General features: G+C 49.8%; 1 protein-coding gene across 1 annotated transcript in view; it reads left to right on the forward strand.

Moving 5' to 3' along the window:
* The first annotated feature begins 5,238 nt into the window (after positions 1–5,238).
* The window catches only part of RNF213 (ring finger protein 213), a 141,026-nt gene continuing 122,525 nt past the window's right edge, over positions 5,239–23,739 (forward strand). Inside the window, exons 1-3 of the mRNA XM_066234648.1 lie at positions 5,239–5,396; positions 7,646–7,869; positions 22,274–22,434. Coding sequence (XP_066090745.1) covers positions 7,773–7,869; positions 22,274–22,434 — 258 coding nt within the window. The 5' untranslated portion in view covers positions 5,239–5,396; positions 7,646–7,772. The remainder of the gene's footprint in view (positions 5,397–7,645; positions 7,870–22,273; positions 22,435–23,739) is intronic.

A 23,739-nucleotide genomic window follows, 5' to 3' on the forward strand; every position in this document is an offset into this window, starting at 1 on the left:
CTGGGAGCTATGGAGTTGTTCAGTGACCACCTTCCTCAATCACCTGTCCTGTCTCATAGATAAGACAGAACTGTGAGGCTGTTCTGTCTGTGCCAATCTACAGTCCAAGGTAGGTGCACCCATCCCGCCCCTACTGTTCTAACCTGGGCACGTCTGACTCTGGGACAGTTTTCGCTCTGTGGGGCCAACAGAGCAGGATCTGCAGAGCTTAACCCCGATGGGGAGGGGTCCCCAAACCCCACAGTGAGTGACATAACTGCCAAGTCTCACACGACCCCTTGTAATCCTTCCATGGGGAAAACCAGAGCTGAAACCCAGATCCAGAGGAGGCTGGTAAGTAGATGCCATCGAAGCTGGCACTACAGGCCCTTATTGTTTGCAATTTTTACTGATGTGGCTTGGAATAAATGCGGCATTCTATGATGCCTGCCTGGTCACACAAGCCCTGCTTTGAGCTGGCTGGACACCCGGATCTGGCCAGGGCCATGAGCTGCGCCGCCAGCTATGGCCCAATGCTTCCTGCACAAGCCCCCTGTTCTCGGTCGCCCACCACACTTCCCCACCCTGCAAAGTGCCTCTTTGCTGGCCCAGAGCTGTGGTAGGACTGCTTCCTTCCTGTGGGTGGCCCCCAGATTTTCCAGATATGCAGATGAGCACCCAGGCTGGCCAACAAGGTGTGTTTGGGACCTGAGGAATCCATTCTACAAACGCTAATGGTGGCAATGACAAGATCAAGGACGTTTCAATGTTCCAACAGCCACAGGACCATGTGGGATTTAGCATAGTAGATGGTGTGGCTAAGTCAAGGGGCTCCTCTGCTGATGTCATGCTGCTGATCTGGGGAATAATGACCAGCAGATGTTCCCCCAGGGCATCTTCCAGGAGGAGCAGACCCTTTGTGAACACTGGGCCAAAAGGAGATGTCCAGGCTTACACCTGCAGCATCTACAACATGGTCTTTCTAGGGACAAAGCTGGAAGTGGTGCCTCCTGAAGCCTTCCTCAAGTTTTCTGCCTTCTTCGTTCCCTTCCTCCTTCGTCCTCCTCTCCCACCAACTTGGAGCAACCCAGTCTGCTCCTGGCTCTGCTCCACAAAGTCTCCTGTGCCTGCTATTGTTTTTGTATTATTTTTCCTCTTTTTAGCAAGAGGGAGAGAGACAGAGACAGGCAGGCAGGGAGAGAGATGAAAACATCAACTTGTAGTTGAGTCACTTTAGTTGTTCATTGATTGCTTCTCATAAGTGCCTTGACTGGAGTGCTCCAGCCAAGCCAGTGACCCCTTACTCAAGCCAGCAAACTTTAGTCTCAAGCCAGTGACCACAGGGTCATGTCTACAATCCCACACTCAAGCTTGTGGCCCCGCACTTAATTTGGCAACCTTAAGGTTTCGAACTTGGGTCCTCAGCGGCCCAGGTCAACACTCTATCCACTGCGCACCACCTGGTCAGATGTAGTTTGTTATTTTCTAATTACAGTATATCAGATAATTTATGCGTTATGTCACACGCTTTGTTATTATTTTAAAATGTCATGTGATACTTCAATGTATACAGTTATTTCATTGCTATCAGCTGGGAGAGGAAAGGTTCTTTGTGGGTGCCCAGCCCAGACAGCTTCTCATTGTTCTCTTTTTTTGGTATATTCATGAGTTTTGACTTGGTCCTTTGGAGTGCTGCTCATCTTCATGGTGTAGCCATCCTTCTGATGCGGCCACTTACCACCAGATTCTTGGCACTGAGAGATGGACAGTGTCCACAACCTCTACTTTCTTTGGAATACTTGTTGGCTCAGACCTGTACCTGTCAAAACAGGATGTCCAGTACCAGTGCCTCAGGAAGTAGGATGTCACAGCCTCCTTCTCTAAGCAGGCTTCCTTTCTCATGAATGAATGCTAATGCTTCTGGTGCTGCTCTAAGGTCCACACCTTGAAATGCATATTACAGCCACAGCGCCGGGTGGATGCGGCTAGACTAGACCCGCTGAAGGAAGACATGTTAAGAGGAGGCAAACTGACAATCCGGCTGCAGCTTTGTTTACCCTGAAGCACAGATGGAGTTGGGAGGGCAGGTGCACTGAAGGTAGGACAGTGGCAGAACAGTTAGAATCTCTTTCCTGTTTTTCTTACTCCTCTAAGGAGTGGACAAGGATGTAGAGGTGGGGGTGGAGGGATTCCCCTGGAGACTGTAAAATGGCTTTAAAATCTAAAAGGTGTGTTCCTTGATAGGCCTGGCCTCTTCTTGGAAGAATTCTCAATTGGAAGGACTACCTCCTGAGTTCTGTGAATGTCCAACTTCTATGCTTTCCACATGAAAGTGATGCAATATTGACTGTCAACTGTAATTTTCTTTTTCTTTTCTTTTTTTTTCCTATTAAATGAGAGGAGGGGAGGCAGAAAGACAGACTTCTACATGTGCCCCTACTGGGATCCATTCAGCAAGATCCTACCAAGCAGTGCTCTGCCTGGCTTGGCCATAACTCTTGCTCAGCAACTGAGCTATTTCAGCACCTGAGGTGGAGGCCATGGAGCCATCCTCAGCGCCTGGGGCCAACTTGCTTAAATCAATTGAGCCATGGCTGCAAGAGAAGAGGAGAGAGAGAAGTGAAAAGGGGAAGGGTGGAGAAGCAGATGGTTGCTTCTCCTGTGTGCCCTGACCAGGAATCAAACCTGGGACCTCTACACACTGGGCCAATGCTCTAACTGAGCTAACTGGCCAGGGCTTTCAATTGTAATTAAAAAAAAAAAAAAAGATTTTGAAAAAAAATTCTAATCCCTAAAGGCTGCATTGACTTTACAGTCAAAGAGGCTGTACCAGGCAGGTAACCACTTTCTCAGGCCATGTGACTTGACCAGGCCGTGTGGTTAGACCCCGGCAGGCTACAGTGTTCTGACTGTAGGTCCTGGGCCTACTCTGCTGGCCCCTTAACAGCTCCCTGTGACTTTGGGGAAGGCCTGGAGCTCTCATGTGCACATGGGTGTTACCCAACAAGGGCTCACTGCCTGCCACACGTAGGAACTGATACTATGGCACCAGCTTTTGGGAAACAAAAGAGCTTTTACTGTGAGTTTGGCCAGCAAGGAGACTGGAGGCAGGACTCAACATCTGTCTCATCCAGGGTTTGGGTGGGATTTTAAGGGGTTTCAGTACCGGATCTTCCTGGACAGCAGACCCTTTGCTTAGACCAGCGGTTCTCAACCTGTGGGTCGTGACCCCGGCGGGGGTCGAACGACCAAAACACAGGGGTCGCCTAAAGCCATCGGAAAATATGTGGCTTTAGGCAACCCTTGTGTTTTGGTCGTGGACCCCGCCGGGGTCACGACCTACAGGTTGAGAACCGCTGACTTAGAGTTCTGGCACTCAGGTTCCCAAGGTGTCCTGTACTTTGGTTCCATGGGGAGAACCATTAAGGGTTCACAAGTGTCACTCCTAAGTGGGGTTCACATGTTATTTGTAAGTATGGTAAACTTTAGTTTTAAGTATTGATAGAAGCAGGATAGGACCGATTTGAGCTGATTCTGTGGTTATATGAGTAGGTCGAGAAGCCACCTGCCCCTCAGGGCACACAGGATGTGACACCAGCCTGGAAAGGGTCAGGTTTTGGCCCATGCTCCACTGGACACAGAAGGGCTTGGCTAGCATCCCCCCACCCCAACCTAACAGGTAGCAGTGGCAGGGTGGGGCATGCAGGGTTTCCCTTTTCTTGGTGCCCAGAGGACTCCCACTGTGGAGTATATCTGAGCACTGGGTTCTCACACAGCATCCTCCTGCTAGGACTCAGAAGGGCCAGCCTAGTGCAGTCCACTGCCATCCAACAACAGGCTTTCTGACCAATGCCAGCCCCATCCCTCATACCCCCCTTTTCAGGCAAGCTCTTTCTCCTGGGACCTCCAACTAACTAACAAGGTCAAACACCAAAGCAGTGGATGCTGCCTGGATCCTGGCCAGATCCTAGATGAACTAGACAGTGAGGGGTGGCTGGTTGTACCTTGGAATTTGTGTCTGTGCAGGCTGCAGTGAATACAAGATAACAGTGGGTGACCTGGCCTAGTAGCTCAGTTGGTTGGAGTATCATCCTAATGAGCCAGGGTCAATCCCAGGTCAGGGCACATGCAAAAGTCAACCAACAAATGCATAAATAAGTGGAACAACAAATGTTTCTCTCTCTCTCTCTCTCTCTCTCTCTCTCGCTTTCTCCCTTCCTCTCTATAAAATCAATTTTAAAAATTAGAGAAAAAAGAAGGTAACAGTGGGCAACCTCTGCTCAGTGTCCCCCCAGAATTTCATGGGCTCAGACATTGATGCTGGGATCCAGTGGCTGGGATAAGCCAGCCCTGTGAGTGGGGGGCATGTGGGAGGGGCGCCCTGAGAAGGACCGAGCTTGCTGTATGCAGCCTGGAGCAAGGACAATGTGACTGGACAGTGTGGGTAAGCAGCAGAGTGTCAGGCAAGTGGATGGGGCGAGAACCTGCCTTTGTCATTAGTAATGATCATCCTAATTGGCAAGTGTAGCAGTAGTGGGCCCATGCCAGGCTTCCCACCAGTGCCCCTAGGCTGTGCTGGTTGGCAGGGGAGAGGATGGTGAGGAGTAAATGAAACACACATCAAACCCTGGCTCTGGCTGGGACACAGTATTTGCTGCATGGTCACTTCTCCAGCAGCCCTAGCATGCAAGACTGTGAGCTTACCAATAAGAAACTGAGGCACCCAGCAGGGCAGGGTGCAGACCCAGGCTCTGGTGGCCTCTTAGTTGTCAATGACCAGTGGAGCCCTGAATGTGGGCAGCAAGCCTCCCCTGCCATTGCTGTGGTCACTTAATACACACGAGGCCTGGATACAATGGGGCTGGTGACCTCCACTTTACACTCAAGTGGCCTGAAGCTCGGCTTAGTGACCTGTCTAGTATTCCCTGTGCCATTCCCCGGGTGGCCAGTTGGTCTGCAAGGCGGTGGACACCATCCAAGATGCTGGGCACTGGTTGGGAGACTTGTGTGCACCCCCCCCCCCTCGGCTACCAAGGGCTCCTGGAACCGGTCAGCGGGGTGGAGAAGGCTGGGGTGGAACCGGGGTATGGACCTGGCCAGGCCAGTCCCTAGTAGTGGGTGCCGCCCCCGCGCTCACTGGCAGGAGGCGCAACCACGGGCACTGGTCCACTGGGGGGCGCTATCCGCGAAAATTTCGGCCACACCCGCGCGGTCCCGGGCGCAGGCGCAGAGACACGAGAAGGGGCGGGACCCAGACCCGGGAAACGAAATCGAGCGGGCCGGAACCACCTGAGTGCGGGTCCGTGGGGCGGGATGCCGGGTCCTGCGGGTTCTGGTCCGTTGGGTCCAGGAGCCAGGGGTTCAGGACCCCGTGGGTATGGGATGCGAGTTACATGGGTGCGAACATGCCCCCACCGGTAGGTGTCGCGGGGTTGCGGTACCGGGGTACCGCGGGGTGTCTGGGTCTGGGTCTGGGTCGCGGACCCCCGGATGCAAGCCGGGGAGTGGCGCCTGCGTCTGGATGCCGCCTCCGTGCTCTCCAGGCCGCCTCTTCCTGCGGCGCCGGTTTCGGTTTCGCTGCCAAGTCGTCAGCCCAGCCCCGCACATTCCGGGATACCAGAAACACTCGGAGACCCAGCCGCGGCCTCCACCCGGAATAGCTGTTTAGCTAATTGTATCAACGGAAACGGATTGTTTTGGAAACATGTCCATGTTTTTATCTCATTGTCACTTTTACAAGAATGGCGCTACTGCTCACAGCTCAGGGTTATCCCAGTGGTCCTGGCCAGGCTGGCACCTGTTTGATGGTGGCCTTGAGAGGCACTGAGGGGGGTGCAGAATGAGGAAGTGCTGCCAAGATGGTAGGGGCCACCAGCTGGGACCCCCTCTATCCCCTGACCCACTCCAGCCCCGGGCCTACTGGAACCTCAGACCCATGCAACCCCTGGTATTGCTGGAGGATGGTTGGGAGAACGGGCTTGGAGTTTAGCATGGTTGGACATAATGGGAAAGGAGAAGTCTGGAAGGTGTTTGAATAGATAAGTGTATTATCCCTGCCCTTAGGCCCCCAGCACACCCTGAGGCCCCTGGTGTAGGTGGAACATAGGATACTTCAGTGGGGATTGCTGAGCCCTGCTATGAGTGTTTTGGTCTGTGGGGAGGAAGAGCTTTGGATAAGAGGAAGATGACTTAGGGAAAGAAAGAGAGAAGCCTGGGCTGTGGGGAGTCATTGAAAGTCTTTGAGTGAGAGAGTGCCCAAACGATGGTGGTATGTGCTTCCGATGGTGGTGTGTGCTTCCGGTGGCTGTGGTGGAAAGGGGCAAGAGGGAAGCCGCAGCCTATCTGTGGTGGATGAAGCCAGGGTACCGCACACACCAAGTGTCTTCAGTCTACCCCCTCCCCCCCAGGAGATCACCATCTTGTGGAGACCAAGTCAAGGGTAGCAGACAGGCAGCCATGCCACAGACCAGTGAGAAGGGAAGGCTGACGTCAGCAGCAGGGCAGGAGCCTGAAGGACCTAGCCTGAGGGCCCTCTGGGTGCCCTCCCAGCTGGCACAGGAGCCAAATTGGCCACTGCTTTGGCAGATTTCTCCGGTCAGAAGCCAGCAAAAGGTAGTAGGTGGGCAGGTGGATCTCTGTGCTCCAAGAGCTGAGATACCTGTTTCCACTCTCACTCTAGATGCACTAAGTGGTCCCTGGAGGCTGGAGATCCTTGGCCTGAATCTTGGCCTTGGCATGAACAAGCATGATCCTTACCTTGGTTTGATGCTACCCCCACAAAAGGGTGTTCTAAGTCATGGTCGATAGCAGAAGAACGGGCTTCAAAGATCGCAACCCCTTGCCCTTTGGTAGGAACCTGACCAGGGGCCCTTTTGCCCTGCGCTGCCCCTCTGCAGGCTGTCCCTGTGGCTGGCTGACTAGCTGTAGCTGACAGTTTGTTTTTTTGTGGTAGAGATAGAGTCAGAGAGAGGGACAGACAGACAGGAGGGGAGAGATGAGAAACATTAATTCTTCGTTGTGGCTCCTTAGTTGTTCATTGATTGATTTCTCATATGTGCCTTGACCGGAGGGCTACAGCAGACCAAGTGACCCCTTGCTCGAGCCAGCGACCCTGGGTCCAAGCTGGTGAGCTTTGCTCAAACCAGATGAGCCCGTGCTCAAGCTGGCGACCTTGAGGTCTCGAACCTCGGTCCTCCGCATCCCAGTCTGACGCTCTATCCACTGCGCCACCGCCTGGTCAGGCTGTGGCTGACAGTTTTTCTCTAGGGCTTTGGGAGCAGCTGTCCTTTGTGTCTCACCTGTGAGCCAGGGGCTTTGGTCTTGAGAGTTTCTTTCCCAGGACAAGCTTATGCTGTGTCTCTGCCGGGAAAGCCCTCCTCCCACCCCACCCCCACCCTGTCCTCAGCCACCCTGGCTTTCAGTCTCTCCCTGGTGGGGACAGTTTTAGATGGATTCACTAAGAGACTTTATAAAGCTCAGGAGGGCAGGAGAGTGGGGTGAAGGGGCAGGGGTGGGGAAGCAGAAAGGGAAGTGGGCGCTGAAGCTGTGAGGGAGGCAGGACAGGAAGGACTTGGGATGAGGCTGGGCTGTGAACTGCAGGGGAGGGGCTCAGGCTGAGTTTCTGTTAAGCCAGGACCTTGTGAGCTGCTGTAATTTCATTTTCCAGAAACTGAAACTGAAACAGGGCTGCAGTCACATGACAGGAGGCTGGGAATAAAAGTGGCTGCTTCCTCGGGACTCTTGCTTCCATATCTTCAGAGGCACACCAGCCTCGGAAGCCCCAACCCAGAGGTATGGAGTGTCCTTCGTGCGGGCATGTCTCCAAAGAGGAAGCTCCCAAATTCTGCAGCGAGTGTGGACAGAGGCTGCCCCCTGTGGTCCCCGCACCTGGTAAGGCCTGGGGGGAGGTGCCAATGAGGGCAGGGGCCAGCTGGGGGTAGTGAGTAGATAGTCAGCTCAGTCCTGCCTCCCTTCCTGGAAATGGAAACCAAGGCCAGAAGGCAGCCCAGACCTCAGAGTGAAGACTCCTGTGGCTAAAGGACTCTTTCTAGAAACACTTTCCTTAGAAAAGTTCCGTCGGGACCTTTGCTAGAGGCACCTGTCACTTTTTTAGAAATTTCTATTTCATTTCTTGGAGAAACCTCAAGGTTCCCCTTCCGCCTTGGGAATGGGAAGGGTGGGCTGAGCTCAGCTGATGGAGGTTTTCCGAGGCTGCTGCATAGAGTGGGACCTCAGGCACAGAAGAGGTTGAGGGGTCACTGTAGAGGGCTTGTGGTCAGTGACCAAGCTTGTGAAAGCCACGTCAGGCGGGTCTGACTTGCTCACTTGGCCAGTCCTCGATTCTCTTGGCGTCCGGACATCAGCCTGATGTTTCCTCCTTCCTTGGCTGTTCTCTAGCTCTCGTGGTGACCTCCCCTGGTCTTTGGTTTTGCATACCGCTTAGGCATTGTGAGCCCCCAGGTTAACCCTTTTTTCCTGGACCTGTCATCTAAACTCCAGCCACGTGTAGCCTCCCCACCAGAGTGTCTGACAGGCCTCTCAGTTTCCTGTCTCTGAAGCCCAGCTCCTCTCTCCCCCAGACCTGCACCTCAGGCTTCCCACCTGCCTTGCCCAGGGTGGACTCATCCCTCCAGCACCTCAGGCCCAACCCCTGGCACTGACCTCCACTTCTTCCCTTCCTCATGCCCTGCATCCTGTTCCCAGGACCCTGCTAGCTGCATGAGCAGAGCCTACCCAGAGGGTTCTTCCCCTCCCCCTGCCATGTCAGTCAGAATAAAAGCTGCAAGTCCTGAGCCAGTGCCCTGCCATTGCCCTTTGACCTCTGCTCCTACAGCCACTAGCCTCCCTGCAGCTTGCTGGCCTCCCTGTCCTTTCTGGAATACACTGGACCTGCTCTGACCCCAGGAACTTTGCATGGCCTGTTCCTATGCCTGGAACATACTTGTCCTCAGAGGGCAGCACAGCTCCCTGCCCTTGCTCCTATCTTTGCTCAGCTGTCTCCTCCGCCTCTAGTCCCCTGGGGGGGGGGTTGATAACTGCAACCTGCCCCCCCCAAACACATATCATCAGTTTGCCTTATGGCTTTAGGGGGGACCTTCACTGCTTTATCCCAGGTCCCTTGCACAGTGTTTGGCACACAGTAGGTGCTAAATAAATAATTGCTGAGTGATTCAAAGCAAGTCCGCAGGACCCCATGTGTTTTCTAAACACGTGCTATTGTTTGTGCATTTGTGTGGCGTGTACAGAGTGAGTCAATAACGGGAGCACAGGCCTTCCCACTGTGGTTCGGTTATCTGCGGGGATGACCCCGTGCCGGGGTTCTGTCACTCTGCTTCTGCTGCGTTTGTGCAAAGTGCTCAGGTTACAGACGTTGCATGTGGGCTCGAGAGGCAGGTGGTCCTGTTGTGGATTGTGTTTTATTGATTTTCTTTTGCTGCTAATCCTTCAGGAGGAGGTCTGGCTGACTGTTAAACCTGAGGGCTCCTGAGGGGTCACAGAACTGCGTGTGCCCTTGGCTGGCAGCTGAGTGTTCCCTCCCCTCATAGATTCCTTGCTGTCTAGACGTGGAATCATGGCATGGCCGAGCTCCTGGGGTCTAGATGGAGCCTCCCACCTGGCAAGGTTCCCTACCCCTGGTCACTAGAATGTCTGCTTGTGTGGGGACCTTGAGATGGAAGGGGTCTTTGGGGCTCCAGACATTAAACAAAATAAAACCAAATACTGGCTAACCATGACATGCCCTGAACTATGCTGAGTATCAAGGGAAGAGCTGTATCATAAAGCCCTGTTTCACAGATGCCAAGAACAAAGCACAGAGAGGTGAAGTAACTTGCCCAGAGTCATACAGCTGTTCACACAGTCTGAACCCAGGTTGGAGGTCGGGAGCCCATGACTCGGGAGGAGGCAGTGGTTCAGGTCTTGCTGGCCTCACTGTGAAGGGAGGAAGGGGAGGGTGCTAGCATAACCTTACAGCTGTTCTGGAGCACTACCCACCTGGGCTGGGTAGATAACTAGCTCTAGGCCCTGCTGGTACTGGCCTGTAGCTGGGGGACAGGGGTCAGGAAAGTATTAAGTGTAGGCCTCAAGGGTTAAAGTTAATTGCTGTAGTCAGGTAAACCGGGGTGGTCCTTGGTTGGCAGCTGAGAAGGAGTTGGGAGGGACAAACAGAGGAAACTGGAGTCTTAGAGACTGGCCCCTTTGGGAATCAAATTAACATAGGACGGATTAACAGGAGAAGAAAACCCACATTTCATTTGTACTTATGGGATCCATAAGAACAGGAGGTCCCAGAGAGGATCATGCAGTTTGAGGCCAATCCACCACCCTGAGCTAAGGAGAAGGGGTGGGGCTGGGGCTTTGAAGGGCAGGACAAGTTGCTGGCCAGTCACGGAAATCCTTTAGGCAGTGAAGGGGGAGGTGAAAAGCCCTTTCTGAGTCTTTTGTTTCTGAAACATAATCCACCTCAAATAATCCTCATGACAAAAGAGACGTGTTTTTGGAGTGATGACATCCTGCTCCCTATGGCCATCCTCCTCAGCCTGGTGAAAGGCCACTCTAGGGCCACCCGTCCTTAGCACAACACAGTTACTGCAGACAGCCCTCACCTTCCAGATGTTCAGCACCCCTGGTCACCTGCCCTCTTGTCCCTATGAGCACGGTGAGCAGTGGTCAGGACCATTTTCCTTTGGGCTGGGAAAGAGAGAGGGAGATGTTGGGGGTGAGGAGTCAGATAAGGAGGCCTAGAAAGCCTACAGGGTAAGGTCCTGATGCAGATTGAAGTGCTGCCTTCTGCTTTGATGAACACTCTCCTCTACCTGGTGCCATGGGTCTCTCCTCTATTGTTGGATGCAGCAAGTTCTAGTGCTGGTGCTAGTCAGTCACTGGGGAGGCACAGCAGAGCCAGACACCTGGGCCTGAATGGTGAGACTGCCTGGAGCCACTGGCCTCTGAGCATTGCACACTCTGGTGTGACCCCAGGAGAACACATGACTTCCTGTCTGTGAGCTGCTTTGTGTCCTCAGCCCTGGCTGTGCTTTGGTATTTACAGGAATAGAAAGTGAAACCAGGATGGAACCAGGGTGGGGGAGTGGCTTGGCAGGAGCTGCTGAGGGGGAGGCTCCTCCTTTCACCCTGGGGGATGGGTGCATCCATGCAGGTGGGGTGGGTGGGCCCTGCCCAGACCCCAGGGTTTGGTGGCAGAGGAAGGGCACACTGATAAAGGCATGTAAGAGTAATGTGTGGAGAATTCCAGGCCGTCCTAGGCCTACGTGGAGGGTGGCTGGCTTTGCCGGGGGGTGATGTTTGCCTGATTCCCCGGAGGGCTTCATTCCAGTAGAGTCAGCATTGGAGGGGGGTGGGTTAAGGAGCTTCTTCCCACCTCAAGTTCCCATTGCTTCTTCCATTGCCCCAGGGGATCAGATGGGACTTCTAGGCAGGACTTGTGTGCTGGGAGATGATTAGGGGGATGTCAGGTTTGGGCAATACATTTCTTTTTTGATTATCTGCATTTTCCAAAATTTCTTGAGACCCTGCAGGAGGCTGGGGCAGGGGGTGGTGTGGGGTAGTGCTGGGGGGGAGCCAGCTAATCTGTCCAGATGCTGGGTGTATGGCCAGTAGTCATGGCTGTTGTGGCCATTCACATGCAGGTTCTCATTGGATTCGGGCAGACGGTAGAGAAACAGTGGAGCCAAAAATGGTGGGCCATTCCTTTATTAAAGTCTTGCACCAGCCGATGAGCAAACACACAGGGAAACACTTCCCTTTCACTCAGGGCTCCCAAAGCCCTGACACATTCTCCTGTTCCACAACCAGGAGGATCTTTGGATTCTCCTAGAATCAAAGGCCCCACCAGTCTCAGCGGAGCTCACAAAGCTCCTCACCTCTGGTTCCCCATCTGCACACCTTCTCTTTCCCTGCCAACATGGCTTCTTCAGCACTCTGCATTCTCTCCACTCACTCTGCAAACATGGCTTCTTTCTGCCTCTTCTCCTTCCTCTCTTCTTTTCAAAACTTTCTTGTGTGAAAACATCTCCTCCAGCAAACATTAGCAAAACAATAGGGCTCTTCCCAAGCAGGAAGATAATTTGTAATTTTACAGACCACATATACCTGGCACTGTTCAGCCCCAGTGCAAACTATAGGCAAGCAAACATGAAAATCATATTTTACAAACATTTGCCCAACACTGGGGTGCCACAACCAGTGCGGCTTCTAATAAAGGTGCGGAATTAAGGAAACATACTTATTGAGAAAAGGATGGGACCTGGAGGACTCTTCAAATGCTGATGGCAATATCCGAGTGGCCCATAGTCCCAGTTTGCTTTATTATAGTCATATGCAAATCAGGGAAGTCCTTGATACAAAGTTACCAGTCCAGGCTAAAGCAGGAACTCTCCCAAGGCAAAAACAGGAATCCTCCAAACATGCATAAGTGAAATCAACCAACATCTGAACAAACAAAGAGTAAGAAGAAGGGCATGTAAATTGCTTCTAGCAACTTAAGGAAGCAAGTGAAGTGGGTGCAAATACTCAGCATCATAGCGAACATGGAGGTGAAGGAGGGAGAACTCAGCCTTTTGCTAAGCCTCGAATCTACAAAGGCTTTTTGCCATTTACGGTCCACAACATATCCCCCTTTTATTTTTTATTTTTAATTTGTGTGCTGAGATTTGCACTCATCTGATTTCCTAGTTTTCCAGATTCTAATTTGGAGGCAGACTGAAAAAAATACAGAACAAACACAAAATTAGTATAGCCAATACTAACAGATACCCAAACAAACATTCTAATACATTACAGTGATTAAAGCCTTTAAGCAAATTCTTAGCCAATATAACAAGAATCTATAAAAGAGTAATGTCCTTAACATGTTCACCAAGTCTAAGATGACACCAACACAATTCCAAATCCCTGCAAATGCAACCCAACCCCAGTTCAATCCATTAAGAGCTGTCACAGGAGCAGGAGTCCAGGGAAAATCTACATGACACTGGAATTGTCACATTTCTATACTTTGCAGCTTGTGTCCAAGTCCCAGTGACTGCTGCTATTAGCTGGTAATGATTCAGGTAGACTGGAAAAGCCATCTGCAGCATGTGTGGAGATGGAGCTTCTGTTCTACTCAGCCTGGAGAGATGAGATCAGGGTGCTTTTCCCTGGAGCTCTGCAACCATAGGGTGGTGAGGAGAACCTTGGGATACACTAAGCTGGGTGGCAGAGGTAAATTTGTAAGTTGGAAAAAAGGAGCTCTAAATTAGAAGTAGGTCCTAAACTAAAATATGAGTGGGGCATTGAGGCAGGAGGAATAAAGGAAACACTATATATTAAACAAAGCAGCAGAAAATAGGACTATCAACACCCACAACAGAGATCTTTGGGGGAAGAATAAAAAAACCTGAATATTCAGGCAAGACATAGTAAGTGGCCCTTGTGTAAATGAGATCAGTTTACCTGCTACTTGGAAGAAATACCCTAGGCTCGTCCACAGTGATATAGATGGGGCCGACGACCCTGGGCACCTTCAGCCTTCAGTGGCAAGGTTAAGTCACAGGTGGCTGGAGCAGGGCTGGAAGAGACTGAACCCTCCCTTAGAGGAGTGAGGGGGAAGCCTACCTTCCAGTGTCCCTGTTTCCTCACAGCAGAGGCATGTAAAGCCTGGCAGGCTTAGGCTCAATGACCTTCCTTTCCACTACTGAAGCAGGACCCAGATGGAGTCCTTTGGGGCATTGGAGCCTTTAAGGGTGTATCCCAAGAGCTGTTATTTAACCTGATCTCTCTTGGGCATTTTCTGCCTCTTGGTACCTTAAGAGCCCACTTGGTACCTTGAGTGGGCTCATCTGGTTTGAGCAAAAGCTCACCAGCTTGGACCCAAGGTCACTGGGGTTACTCGAGCAAGGGGTTACTTGGTCTGCTGAAGGACCACAGTCAAGGCACATATGAGAAAGCAATCAATGAACCACTAAGGTCTCGTAACGAAAAACTGATGATTGATGCTTCTCATCTCTCTCCATTCCTGTCTGTATGTCCCTGTCTATCCCTCTCTCTTACTCTCTCTCTGTCCCTGTAAAACAAACAAACAAACAAACAAAAAACCAGTCTCAAGAGCCATGCTCAGAAGATCTCGCTGAGGGGTTTGAGGATCCCCATCCGCCTATATAAACCTTTTCCATATATCTGGAGCTATTTGGAAAAAGACAAAGCAGTGTTATTAGCTGAATCAACTAAAAGAGGGTAGAAGTTTGCAGGAGAAAAAGATTTGGCGTCTCCTGTTCATCAGTATTCAAAAGAAAATTTTGTGTGTGTGTGTGGAGAGACAGAGAGAGACAGAGAGAGTCAGAGAGAGGGACAGACAGGGAGGAAGGAAGAGAGATGAGAAACATCAATTCTTCATTGCTGCTCCTTTGTTGCTTGCTCATTGATTGATTTCTCATATGTGCCTTGACCCAGGAACTACAGCAGACCGAGTGACCCCTTGCCCGAGCCAGCGACCTTGGGCTTAAGCTGGTAAGCCTTGCTCAAAGCAGATGAGCCCGCGCTCAAGCTGGCAACCTCGGGGTCTCAAACCTGGGTCCTCCATATCCCGGTCCAAAGCTCTATCCACTGCGCCACCGCCTGGTCAGGCTCAAAAGAAATTTATTTTATTTATTTATTTATTTTTATTTTTTACAGAGACAGAGAGAGGGATAGACAGGGACAGACAGACAGGAACGGAGAGATGAGAAGCATCAATCATTAGTTTTTCATTGTGAGTTGCAACACCTTACTTGTTCATTGATTGCTTTCTCATATGTGCCTTGACCTCGGGCCTTCAGCAGACCAAGTAACCCCTTGCTGGAGCCAGCGACCTTGAGTCCAAGCTGGTGAGTTTTTTAATTTTTTTAAATTTTTTTTATTTTTCTGAAGTTGGAAATGGGGAGGCAGTCAGACAGACTCCCACATGTGCCCGACCGGATCCACCCGGCACGCCCACCAGGGGGCGATGCTCTGCCCATCTGGGGTGTCGCTCTGTTGCAACCAGAGCCACTCTAGCGCCTGGGGCAGAGGCCAAGGAGCCATCCCCAGCGCCCGGGCCATCTTTGCTCCAATGGAGCCTTGGCTGCGGGAGGGGAAGAGAGAGACAGAGAGGAAGGAGAGGGGGAGGGGTGGAGAAGCAGATGGGCGCTTCTCCTGTGTGCCCTGGCCGGGAATCGAACCCGGGACTTCCGCACGCCAGGCTGACGCTCTACCACTGAGCCAACCGGCCAGGGCTGAGTATTGTCAGTTTTAATCACATTAGGAAGTTCAATAATAGGAAATGCATACAAACAATTAGCAGCCTCCCCTGTTCAGCAGAGGTTACTATAAATCCAGAATAAGTATCTACTGTAACGTGGACAAAGTACTGTTTGCCAAATGAAGGTATATGAGTAACATCCATTTGCTAAAGTTGTCCTGGTAGGAGTCCTCGAAGGTTAACTACAAATGAAGGGACAGATTGTAGTATAGGACACCTCGGACAGGATTTACCAATCTGCCGTGCTGCTTCCTCAGACAGTTGAAACTGTTTACACAGGGCTGCAGCATTCTGCTGATGAACAGTATGAGACTGAATTGGTTGATCTGTCATGGTTGCTCCAATAATTTTCTTTTGGGTAGCTTGATCAACAAGGGCATTCCCTTTTGCTAAAGCTCCAGGGAGCATGGAGTGAGCTCGAATAGGTACTATAAAACATGGAGCTGTATGTTTATATACAAGTCTTTGAAGAAAAAGAAACTACTGAAATAGTTTCTCATCAGTTGTCCCTAAGACAGCAGTCTCTATAGTGGAAACAACCATAAGTAAATATTTGCTGTCTGTGTACAGATTAAAGGAGGGACGTGGCAAATGCTGAAAAGCCATGATAATGGCATGTAATTCTAGTCTTTGAGCTGATTTCAAGGTGACTGTTTTAGTATAAAGTTGTCCATTGATTATTAAGCCTGCTATTCCTGAGCTGGACCCATTAGTAAAGACTGTAGGTGCTTCAGGAATGGGCTGATTAACAATTGTCTTAAGAAATAGTAATTAATGAAAATTGAGCTATTTTATCAGCTGGTAGTGAGAATCAATTTGGCCTGTAAAATTTGCAAAAGCAATTTGCCATTTAGTGGAAGTTTCCCAGAGCCATTGTTGTTGATCCTTTGAAAAAGTAACAATAATCGGAGACTCAAAACCTATAAGCTGTAAGAGTCGCCTACATCCCTTGATAATCAAGGAGGCGACAAGATTAAAATACAGAGATAAAACTTTCTTAGGCATAACAGCTAAATGAATCCATTCAATATGACCTGAAGCTTGCCACAATAGTCCCGTTGGAATGTAACTCGAGGGACAAATTAGTAAGGCAATTGATTCTTCCAGATTTATGCGTTTTAGTTGTGCTTGTTGCAAGGCTTTTTCTACAAGTTTTTTTTTTTTTTTTCCTGAAGCTGGAAACGGGGAGAGACAATCAGACAGACTCCCGCATGCGCCCGACCGGGATTCACCCAGCACGCCCACCAGGGGCGACGCTCTGCCCATCCTGGGCGTCGCCATATTGCGACCAGAGCCACTCTAGCGCCTGAGGCAGAGGCCACAGAGCCATCCCCAGCGCCTGGGCCATCTTTGCTCCAATGGAGCCTTGGCTGCGGGAGGGGAAGAGAGAGACAGAGAGGAAAGCGCAGCGGAGGGGTGGAGAAGCAAATGGGCGCTTCTCCTGTGTGCCCTGGCTGGGAATCGAACCCGGGTCCTCCGCACGCTAGGCCGACGCTCTACCGCTGAGCCAACCGGCCAGGGCTCAAGTTTTAAAGCTTGCTGTCCCGCAGCTATAAGTAGCCGAGGAGAAGCTGGTTCAGCAGAGCCTCTAAGAATACCAAAAAGTGGCTTCAGTTCCCCGGTAGTTAATTTCAAGGAAGGTCTAAGCCAATTAATATCTCCTTAATAATTTCTGGAAATCGTTTAAAGTTTGCAAATAATCTGTTCTGATTTCTAATTTTTGTGGACGAACTTGTTGTCTCTCAATAATTTGTCCTAAATAAGAAAAAGGTAAAGATTGCTGTACTGCCTGAACAGGTGGTGGTGCAGTGGATAGAGCGTCAGACTAGGATGTGGAAGACCCAGGTTTGAGACCCCGAGGTCGCCAGCTTGAGCATGGGCTCATCTGGTTTGAGCAAAAATTCACCAGCTTGGACCCAAGGTCGCTGGCTCAAGCAAGGGGTTACTCGGTCCGCTGAAGGCCCATGGTCACGGCACATATGAGAAAGCAGTCAATGAACAACTAAGGCAGGGGTCCCCAAACTACGGCCTGCGGGCCGCATGCGGCCCCCCTGAGGCCATTTATCTGGCCCCCGCTGCACTTCCGGAAGGGGCACCTCTTTCATTGGTGGTCAGTGAGAGGAGCATAGTTTCCATTGAAATACGGGTCAGTTTGTTGATTTAAATTTACTTGTTCTTTATTTTAAATATTGTATTTGTTCCCGTTTTGTTTTTTTACTTTAAAATAAGATATGTGCATTGTGCACAGGGATTTGTTCATAGTTTTTTTTTTTTTATAGTCCGGCCCTCCAACGGTCTGAGGGACTGTGAACTGGCCCCCTGTGTAAAAAGTTTGGGGACCCCTGAACTAAGGTGTCGCAATGCGCAATGAAAAACTAATGATTGATGCTTCTCATCTCTCTGTTCCTGTCTGTCTGTCCCTGTCTATCCCTCACTCTGACTCTCTGTCTCTGATAAAAAAAAAAAAAAAAAAGATTGCTGTACATTTTCAGGAGCTATTTAAAGTCCTGATTCTTTCAAAGAATATTCTAGTTGTTGCAAAGTGGTCAACAGTGTCTTTATCTGGATAAGCAATAAGAATATCCACATAATGATTTATGTACGCTTAGGGTGCTGCCTTCGTACTGGAGAGATAGCTTGAGCAACATATTTTTGGCACAAGGTAGGACTGTTAGCCATACCTTGAGGCAAAACTCTCCACTGGTATCACTCTATTGGAGCCTGGAAATTAAGTGAAGAAACACTGAATGTAAAACGCTTGCAAGCATGTGGATTTAAAGGAATAGTAAAAAAGCAATCCTTCAAGTCAATAATTACAAGGTGATAATTCCATGGAATGGCAGTAGGAGGAGTCCTAGCTGGAGAGGACTCATAATTTCCATAGTCTTATTTATTGCTCTCAAATCTTGTAATAGCCTCCAGTTTCCTGCTTTCTTTTTAATTACAAATATAGGCATATTCAATGTGCCCAAGGTGTAGCTGCTCTTGTACCAATTGAGCAGCTGTGCTAAGTTTCTCCTGAGAAAGGGGCCATTGGTCTACCCATACAGGATTGTCTGATTTCCACGTAATTGGGTCTGCACAATGCATTATTGGGGTAGCAGGAGCTACCAAGGCCCCTATGCTAAATTTTGATATACTAATTCACACTTTCTGGTATTGGGTGCCACTTCTATGGGGGTGAGAATTCCCCTAGTCGCTTAGTGGGCAAAAATCCCCGATCAAGCATCTGAGTACTCACTAAACTATTAGGACTGACAAGCAACACTCCCATATTTTTCAAAACACCTCTACCCCACAAATTAACTGGCCATCCAGGGAGCACATAAGGCTTAAAAAATCCAGAATGATCTTCTTTATCTTCCCATTGTAAAAAAACTAGAGCTTTGTGCCCTATACCTTGTAATTCTGTGGCTGCTGCATAAGTGGGCCAGGAAGGAGGCCAATGTAGCTTAGTAATAACAGATACATCAGCTCCAGTATCTAAAAGTCCTTTAAATTTACGCCCTTGTATTGTTAGTTCCATTGCAGGGTGTTCCTGACCTATTTTTTTAATCCAATTGGTAAAATCAGAGGAGGCGAATCCTTGATTTTCTCAGGGTCCCTTTAGCAGGGTTTGGCCTGAGAAGCAGAATTAGCATTCTTATACTATTCTTCTAACTGCTTGAAGCAGTTTGAGACAAATTCTTGAGCTGACTTATTAGGGCTCTGCTTAATTTTGCTCAATTCCTTTATTTTGCCTACCTGAGAGTATAACCTAACACATAAACAAGACAATTTATGCACAAAAAATACAAGTGTAACATATAACTTTGATTAATTTTAATACTTGAATTACTATTTGGCTCCTAACTGAACACACCTCACAATGCACTAACCAAATCAGTAAGTCTTAAGGATCTACATTCTATTCTGTTTAAATTTAAATGAGCGCTCCTTACAAGTTCTAACGTCATTTTATTTTTTTCTAAATATTAGAGCCAGCATTTCCAATTTTTGAATGCAAAAAAAGAACTTAATTCAGGCCTTAAAAACAGACACATTTTAGACAACATTAAACAAAGACTAAACAGAAACAAGAATTAGACGAACCAGACAAACCAGAGAGAAACCCGGGATTTCAGAGCACAACCAGATTAGAAAGATGCCTGCCTGATATTAGTCAGGGCATTTTCTGACAGGGACTGAAGGATGTGACTAAACAAAATCTCCCCAAGAAAGTTTGCTCTCGGTAGCTGCTGGGATATTTTCCATAGTCAGATCCAACACAGGTCCCCTGCCTCAATTTCCAGGCAAAGAATAAGAAAGAAACAAAATGATAGTTCAGAAGATTGTAGTTAAAACATTAAAGAAAATCAGTCCATAACAGGAAAAGCTATAATTTTCCTAATACCTGAGTCTCCTATCCATTCTCAAATTCTAGTCGCTGTAATTGGTGGCTCAGGTTGACTATGCTGAAATTTCTCCCTTACCTCAACAGCGCCTTCATGAAAGTCCAACTTCCACAGCAAATAATCACTCCCGGAGAGACAAGCACAAACAATCGCCTTCCAGTCATTTGGGAGAAGAGCCTTGGCACTAATAGTATCTAATAAACCAAGTGAAAAAGGGGCAGTAGGCCCATACTGAACACAAGTTTAAGCTCTTTCAGAGTTCTAAAAGGTACAGGTTCATGTTCTCGCACTAGTCTCCCTGTATCATCCTATCGTCTTTCTACAACAGGAAAATGGGTAAAGCCATTTATTGTTTCCCCTATATTTTGAGCCTGGTTTATAGATTGTTGGAGAGGGGATTCCCCAGATTTTGAGCTATAGACTCTGGAATCAGCTCGATAAGGGAGCCGAGGAGCAGAGGGTTGAATGTAGGAAGGAGCTGAGGGCAGCAGAGGCCCCGCGGCTTAGGCAGCCATAGCCACGGATTTTTCATCTCCCAAGTCTTCCTCAGACTCCCAAGTTATCCTCGTATTCACATCCCTCTGTTTCTGGCTCACCCTGATACTCTTCAGACAATTTGTCCTCATACGGAAATATTTCTACAAAAAGGTCCCTTACTAATTTATTATTTTTTCTTTTTTGAATTTTTCTGAAGTTGGAAACGGGGAGGCAGTCAGACAGACTTTCGCATGCTCCCGACAAGGATCCACCCGCCATGCCCACCAGGGGGCGATGCTCTACCCATCTGGGGCGTTGCTCTGCTGCAACCAGAGCCATTCTAGTGCCTGAGGCAGAGGCCACAGAGCCATCCTCAGTGCCCAGGCCAAATTTGCTCCAGTGGAGCCTTGGCTGCGGGAAGGGAAGAGAGAGACAGAGGAAAGAGAGGGGGAGGGGTAGAGAAGCAGATGGGCGCTTCTTCTGTGTGCCCTGGCCGGGAATCGAACCCGAGACTCATGTATGCCAGGCCGACGCTCTACCACTGAGCCAACCGGCCAGGGCCAAAAAGGTCTCTTATTTTTTACCCCTACTGCCCCATAATCTTTTACTCACTATTATACTTTACCCCAAAACTTTCTCTTTTTTTTATAATTTTTTTTTTTTTTTTTTGTATTTCTCTGAAGCTGGAAACGGGGAGAGACAGACAGACTCCCGCATGTGCCCGACCGGGATCCACCCGGCACGTCCACCAGGGGCCACGCTCTGCCCACCAGGGGACGATGCTCTGTCCCTCTGGGGCGTCGCTCTGCCGCGACCAGAGCCACTCTAGTGTCCGGGGCAGAGGCCAAGGAGCCATCCCCAGCGCCCAGGCCATCTTTGCTCCAATGGAGCCTTGGCTGCAGGAGGGGAAGAGAGAGACAGAGAGGAAGGAAGGGAGGGGTGGAGAAGCAAATGGACACTTCTCCTATGTGCCCTGGCCGGGAATCGAACCCGGGTCCCCCGCGTGCCAGGCCGACACTCCACCGCTGAGCCAACCGGCCAGGGCCACCCCAAAACTTTCTTTACTCGCTGTACACACTTCACTTGGGGAGTTCTGTCACCTTCCTTCACTTTCCTCATACTCAGGTCCTTGTTTGGGCGCCACTTACCAAGTACCAGCGCAGCTCCAAAGAAGGGTGCGGAATTAAGGAAACATATAAATACTTAATAAGAAAAGGATGAGACTGGGAGGACTCTTCAAATGCTGATGGCAATATCCGAGTGGCTTATAGCTCCAGTTTGCTTTATTATATAGTCATATGCAAATCAAGGAAGTCCTTGATACAAAGTTACACATTCAAGGAATAAACAAGAATCCCCCCACCATGCATAAGTGAAATCAACCATCTGAACAAACAAAGAGTAAGAGGAAGGGCATGTAAATTGCTTCTAGCAACTTAAGGAAGCAAGTGAAGTGGGTGCAAATACTCAGCATCATAGCCAATATGGAGGTGAACGGGGGAGAACTTAGCCTTTTGCTAAGCCTCGAATCTACAAAGGCTTTTTGCCATTTATGGTCCACAACAGTGGGGGAGGGTTCCAGCACTTTCCTGGGATGTTCACTTGCTTTCCTTAAGGTTTGACCTACGGGTGGAAAATGTTTCCTTCTCCCCTTCTAGGTTCTTTCGCTGATCTGATAAGTAAACTGATATAAGATCAGCTTAGCAGAACAAAAAGAACACTGAATAACATGCATGCCTCCTGTATACCTGAGAGAGGCCCAGGATGGCAGCGTAACTCTCCCAAATGGCAGAAGCCACCACCTCAAATACTGTTTTCAGGCCAAGACAGAGGAAGATATTGGGGATGGGGAGTCAGATAAGAAGGCCTGGAAGGCCTGCAGGATAAGGTCCTTATGCAGATTGAAGTGGCTGTCTTCTGCGTTAAGATTTCATAGAGAGGAGGTCGCCTTCCTCTTCCTGGTGCTGTGAGAGGAACACCTCCCCCCCACCACACACACAGCTGGAGGCTTTGCTCTACATGTAAATGTCTCTCACAAAATGGCCCCTTCTCAGCTCAGAGCCTCTCCTGTGTCTCTGCTCTTTCTTAAAAATAACTGGCTCAAGATAACATTCCAGAGGGTGACAAATTCTTCCCTTCACTGCATTTGTAGAGCCTGACAACAACCCCAAGCTGATATCGGTCCTCGAGGGAGAAATGGAGAGTGGAGAGGAGCTGAAGGACACAAGCAGTCCCTTCTCATACCTGGGTTCCAGTGACTGGCAGGAAATTCTGGACAAGCCCCATTCCCAAGACCCCTGGAAAGTCCAAAAGGTGAGTGCCGGCCTGGTCAGGTGAGCCTCCTGGTTCTACCTAGTCATTGTTTTCTGCTGTGGTTTCCTCAGCTGCTGCCCAAGGTTCCCCATGTCCCCTTGGCATCCCCTCCAGGACATCCTCTCTAGTGCATCATCACAGTATTGCCCCCCAGTCCTGCCTGCCACAGCCCAGCCCATGGACCCCAGCATGTGGGGCAGTGGCAGAACTACCTTCCTTTCCCTGTGCCTGCTTTTTTGCTTGGTCTCTGGGTTCCTGTACCTCTGGGGCTTCCACCTGCATTTCCTCCTACCCGATCCAGGGTGTGGTCTCCCAACAGCTGTGGCTGGGCAGGTCTGGGTGTCTATTCTTTTGTCCCATGGGTATCAACCACACTCTGAGCCTCTTTCATTGATGGTGCCAGCCCCCGGGGTCTCCAAGCTGTAGGGACATGGTGGGTGCTCAGAAGAACCACAGAGGCTGTTGCCTCCTGACAGGTGTCAGACCCCAAGTGACTCCTGGGTAAGGGACCAAGTTGGAGCCCTAAGCCAGGCCTGCAGGGCATTTACCTGGTCAGGTTTATGAAAGGTGGGAGGGGGTCCCTGTAGCAAAGTCCAGCTGTCCAGGCCCAAGGGCAGGACTTCGGGGAGGAACGCTCTCTCTGTGCCTGCCTTAGGGCTGATTTTCTGTTTGATCCTCACTTGGTCATAGTAGTGACTGGGCTGGGTTGGGCTGGGGTCTGTCACAGGTAGCAGTGTTAAGATCCACTGTGAGTGTGTGGTATGTGTGCATTGCGGGTGTGTGTATATGTGTGTGAATCTGTTGGGGTGTGAGTTTATGTGTGGTGTGTGTGTATATACATGTGTGTGGTATGTATATATGAGTAGAAGTGTGTGTGTGGTGTATGTTGTGTGTATGATTGTAGGGTATATGTGTATTGGGGATGTGAAACCGGAAAAACAAAGCTGGACTCAGGGTTACCTGTCATCCCCAATGCCAATAAAGAGAGGCAAGGACCAAGTAGTTGTAAGAGTGTTGTTAATTCAAATTGCAGTAACTTGAGAAGGCAGGGGACTCCTGTCCAAAAGAACTGCCTTAGCACTCTCTTGATGCTGCCAGTTTTTTATTTTATTTTATTTTATTTTTTTATTTTTCTGAAGCTAGAAACGAGGAGAGACAGTCAGACAGACTCCCGCATACGCCGACCAGGATCAACCCGGCACGCCCACCAGGGGGCGACGCTCTGCCCACCAGGGGGCGATGCTCTGCCCCTCCGGGGCATCGCTCTGTTGTGACCAGAGCCACTCCAGCGCCTGGGGCAGAGGC

Source organism: Saccopteryx bilineata, chromosome 6 (assembly GCF_036850765.1).
Source record: "Saccopteryx bilineata isolate mSacBil1 chromosome 6, mSacBil1_pri_phased_curated, whole genome shotgun sequence".
Lineage (NCBI taxonomy): Eukaryota > Metazoa > Chordata > Mammalia > Chiroptera > Emballonuridae > Saccopteryx > Saccopteryx bilineata.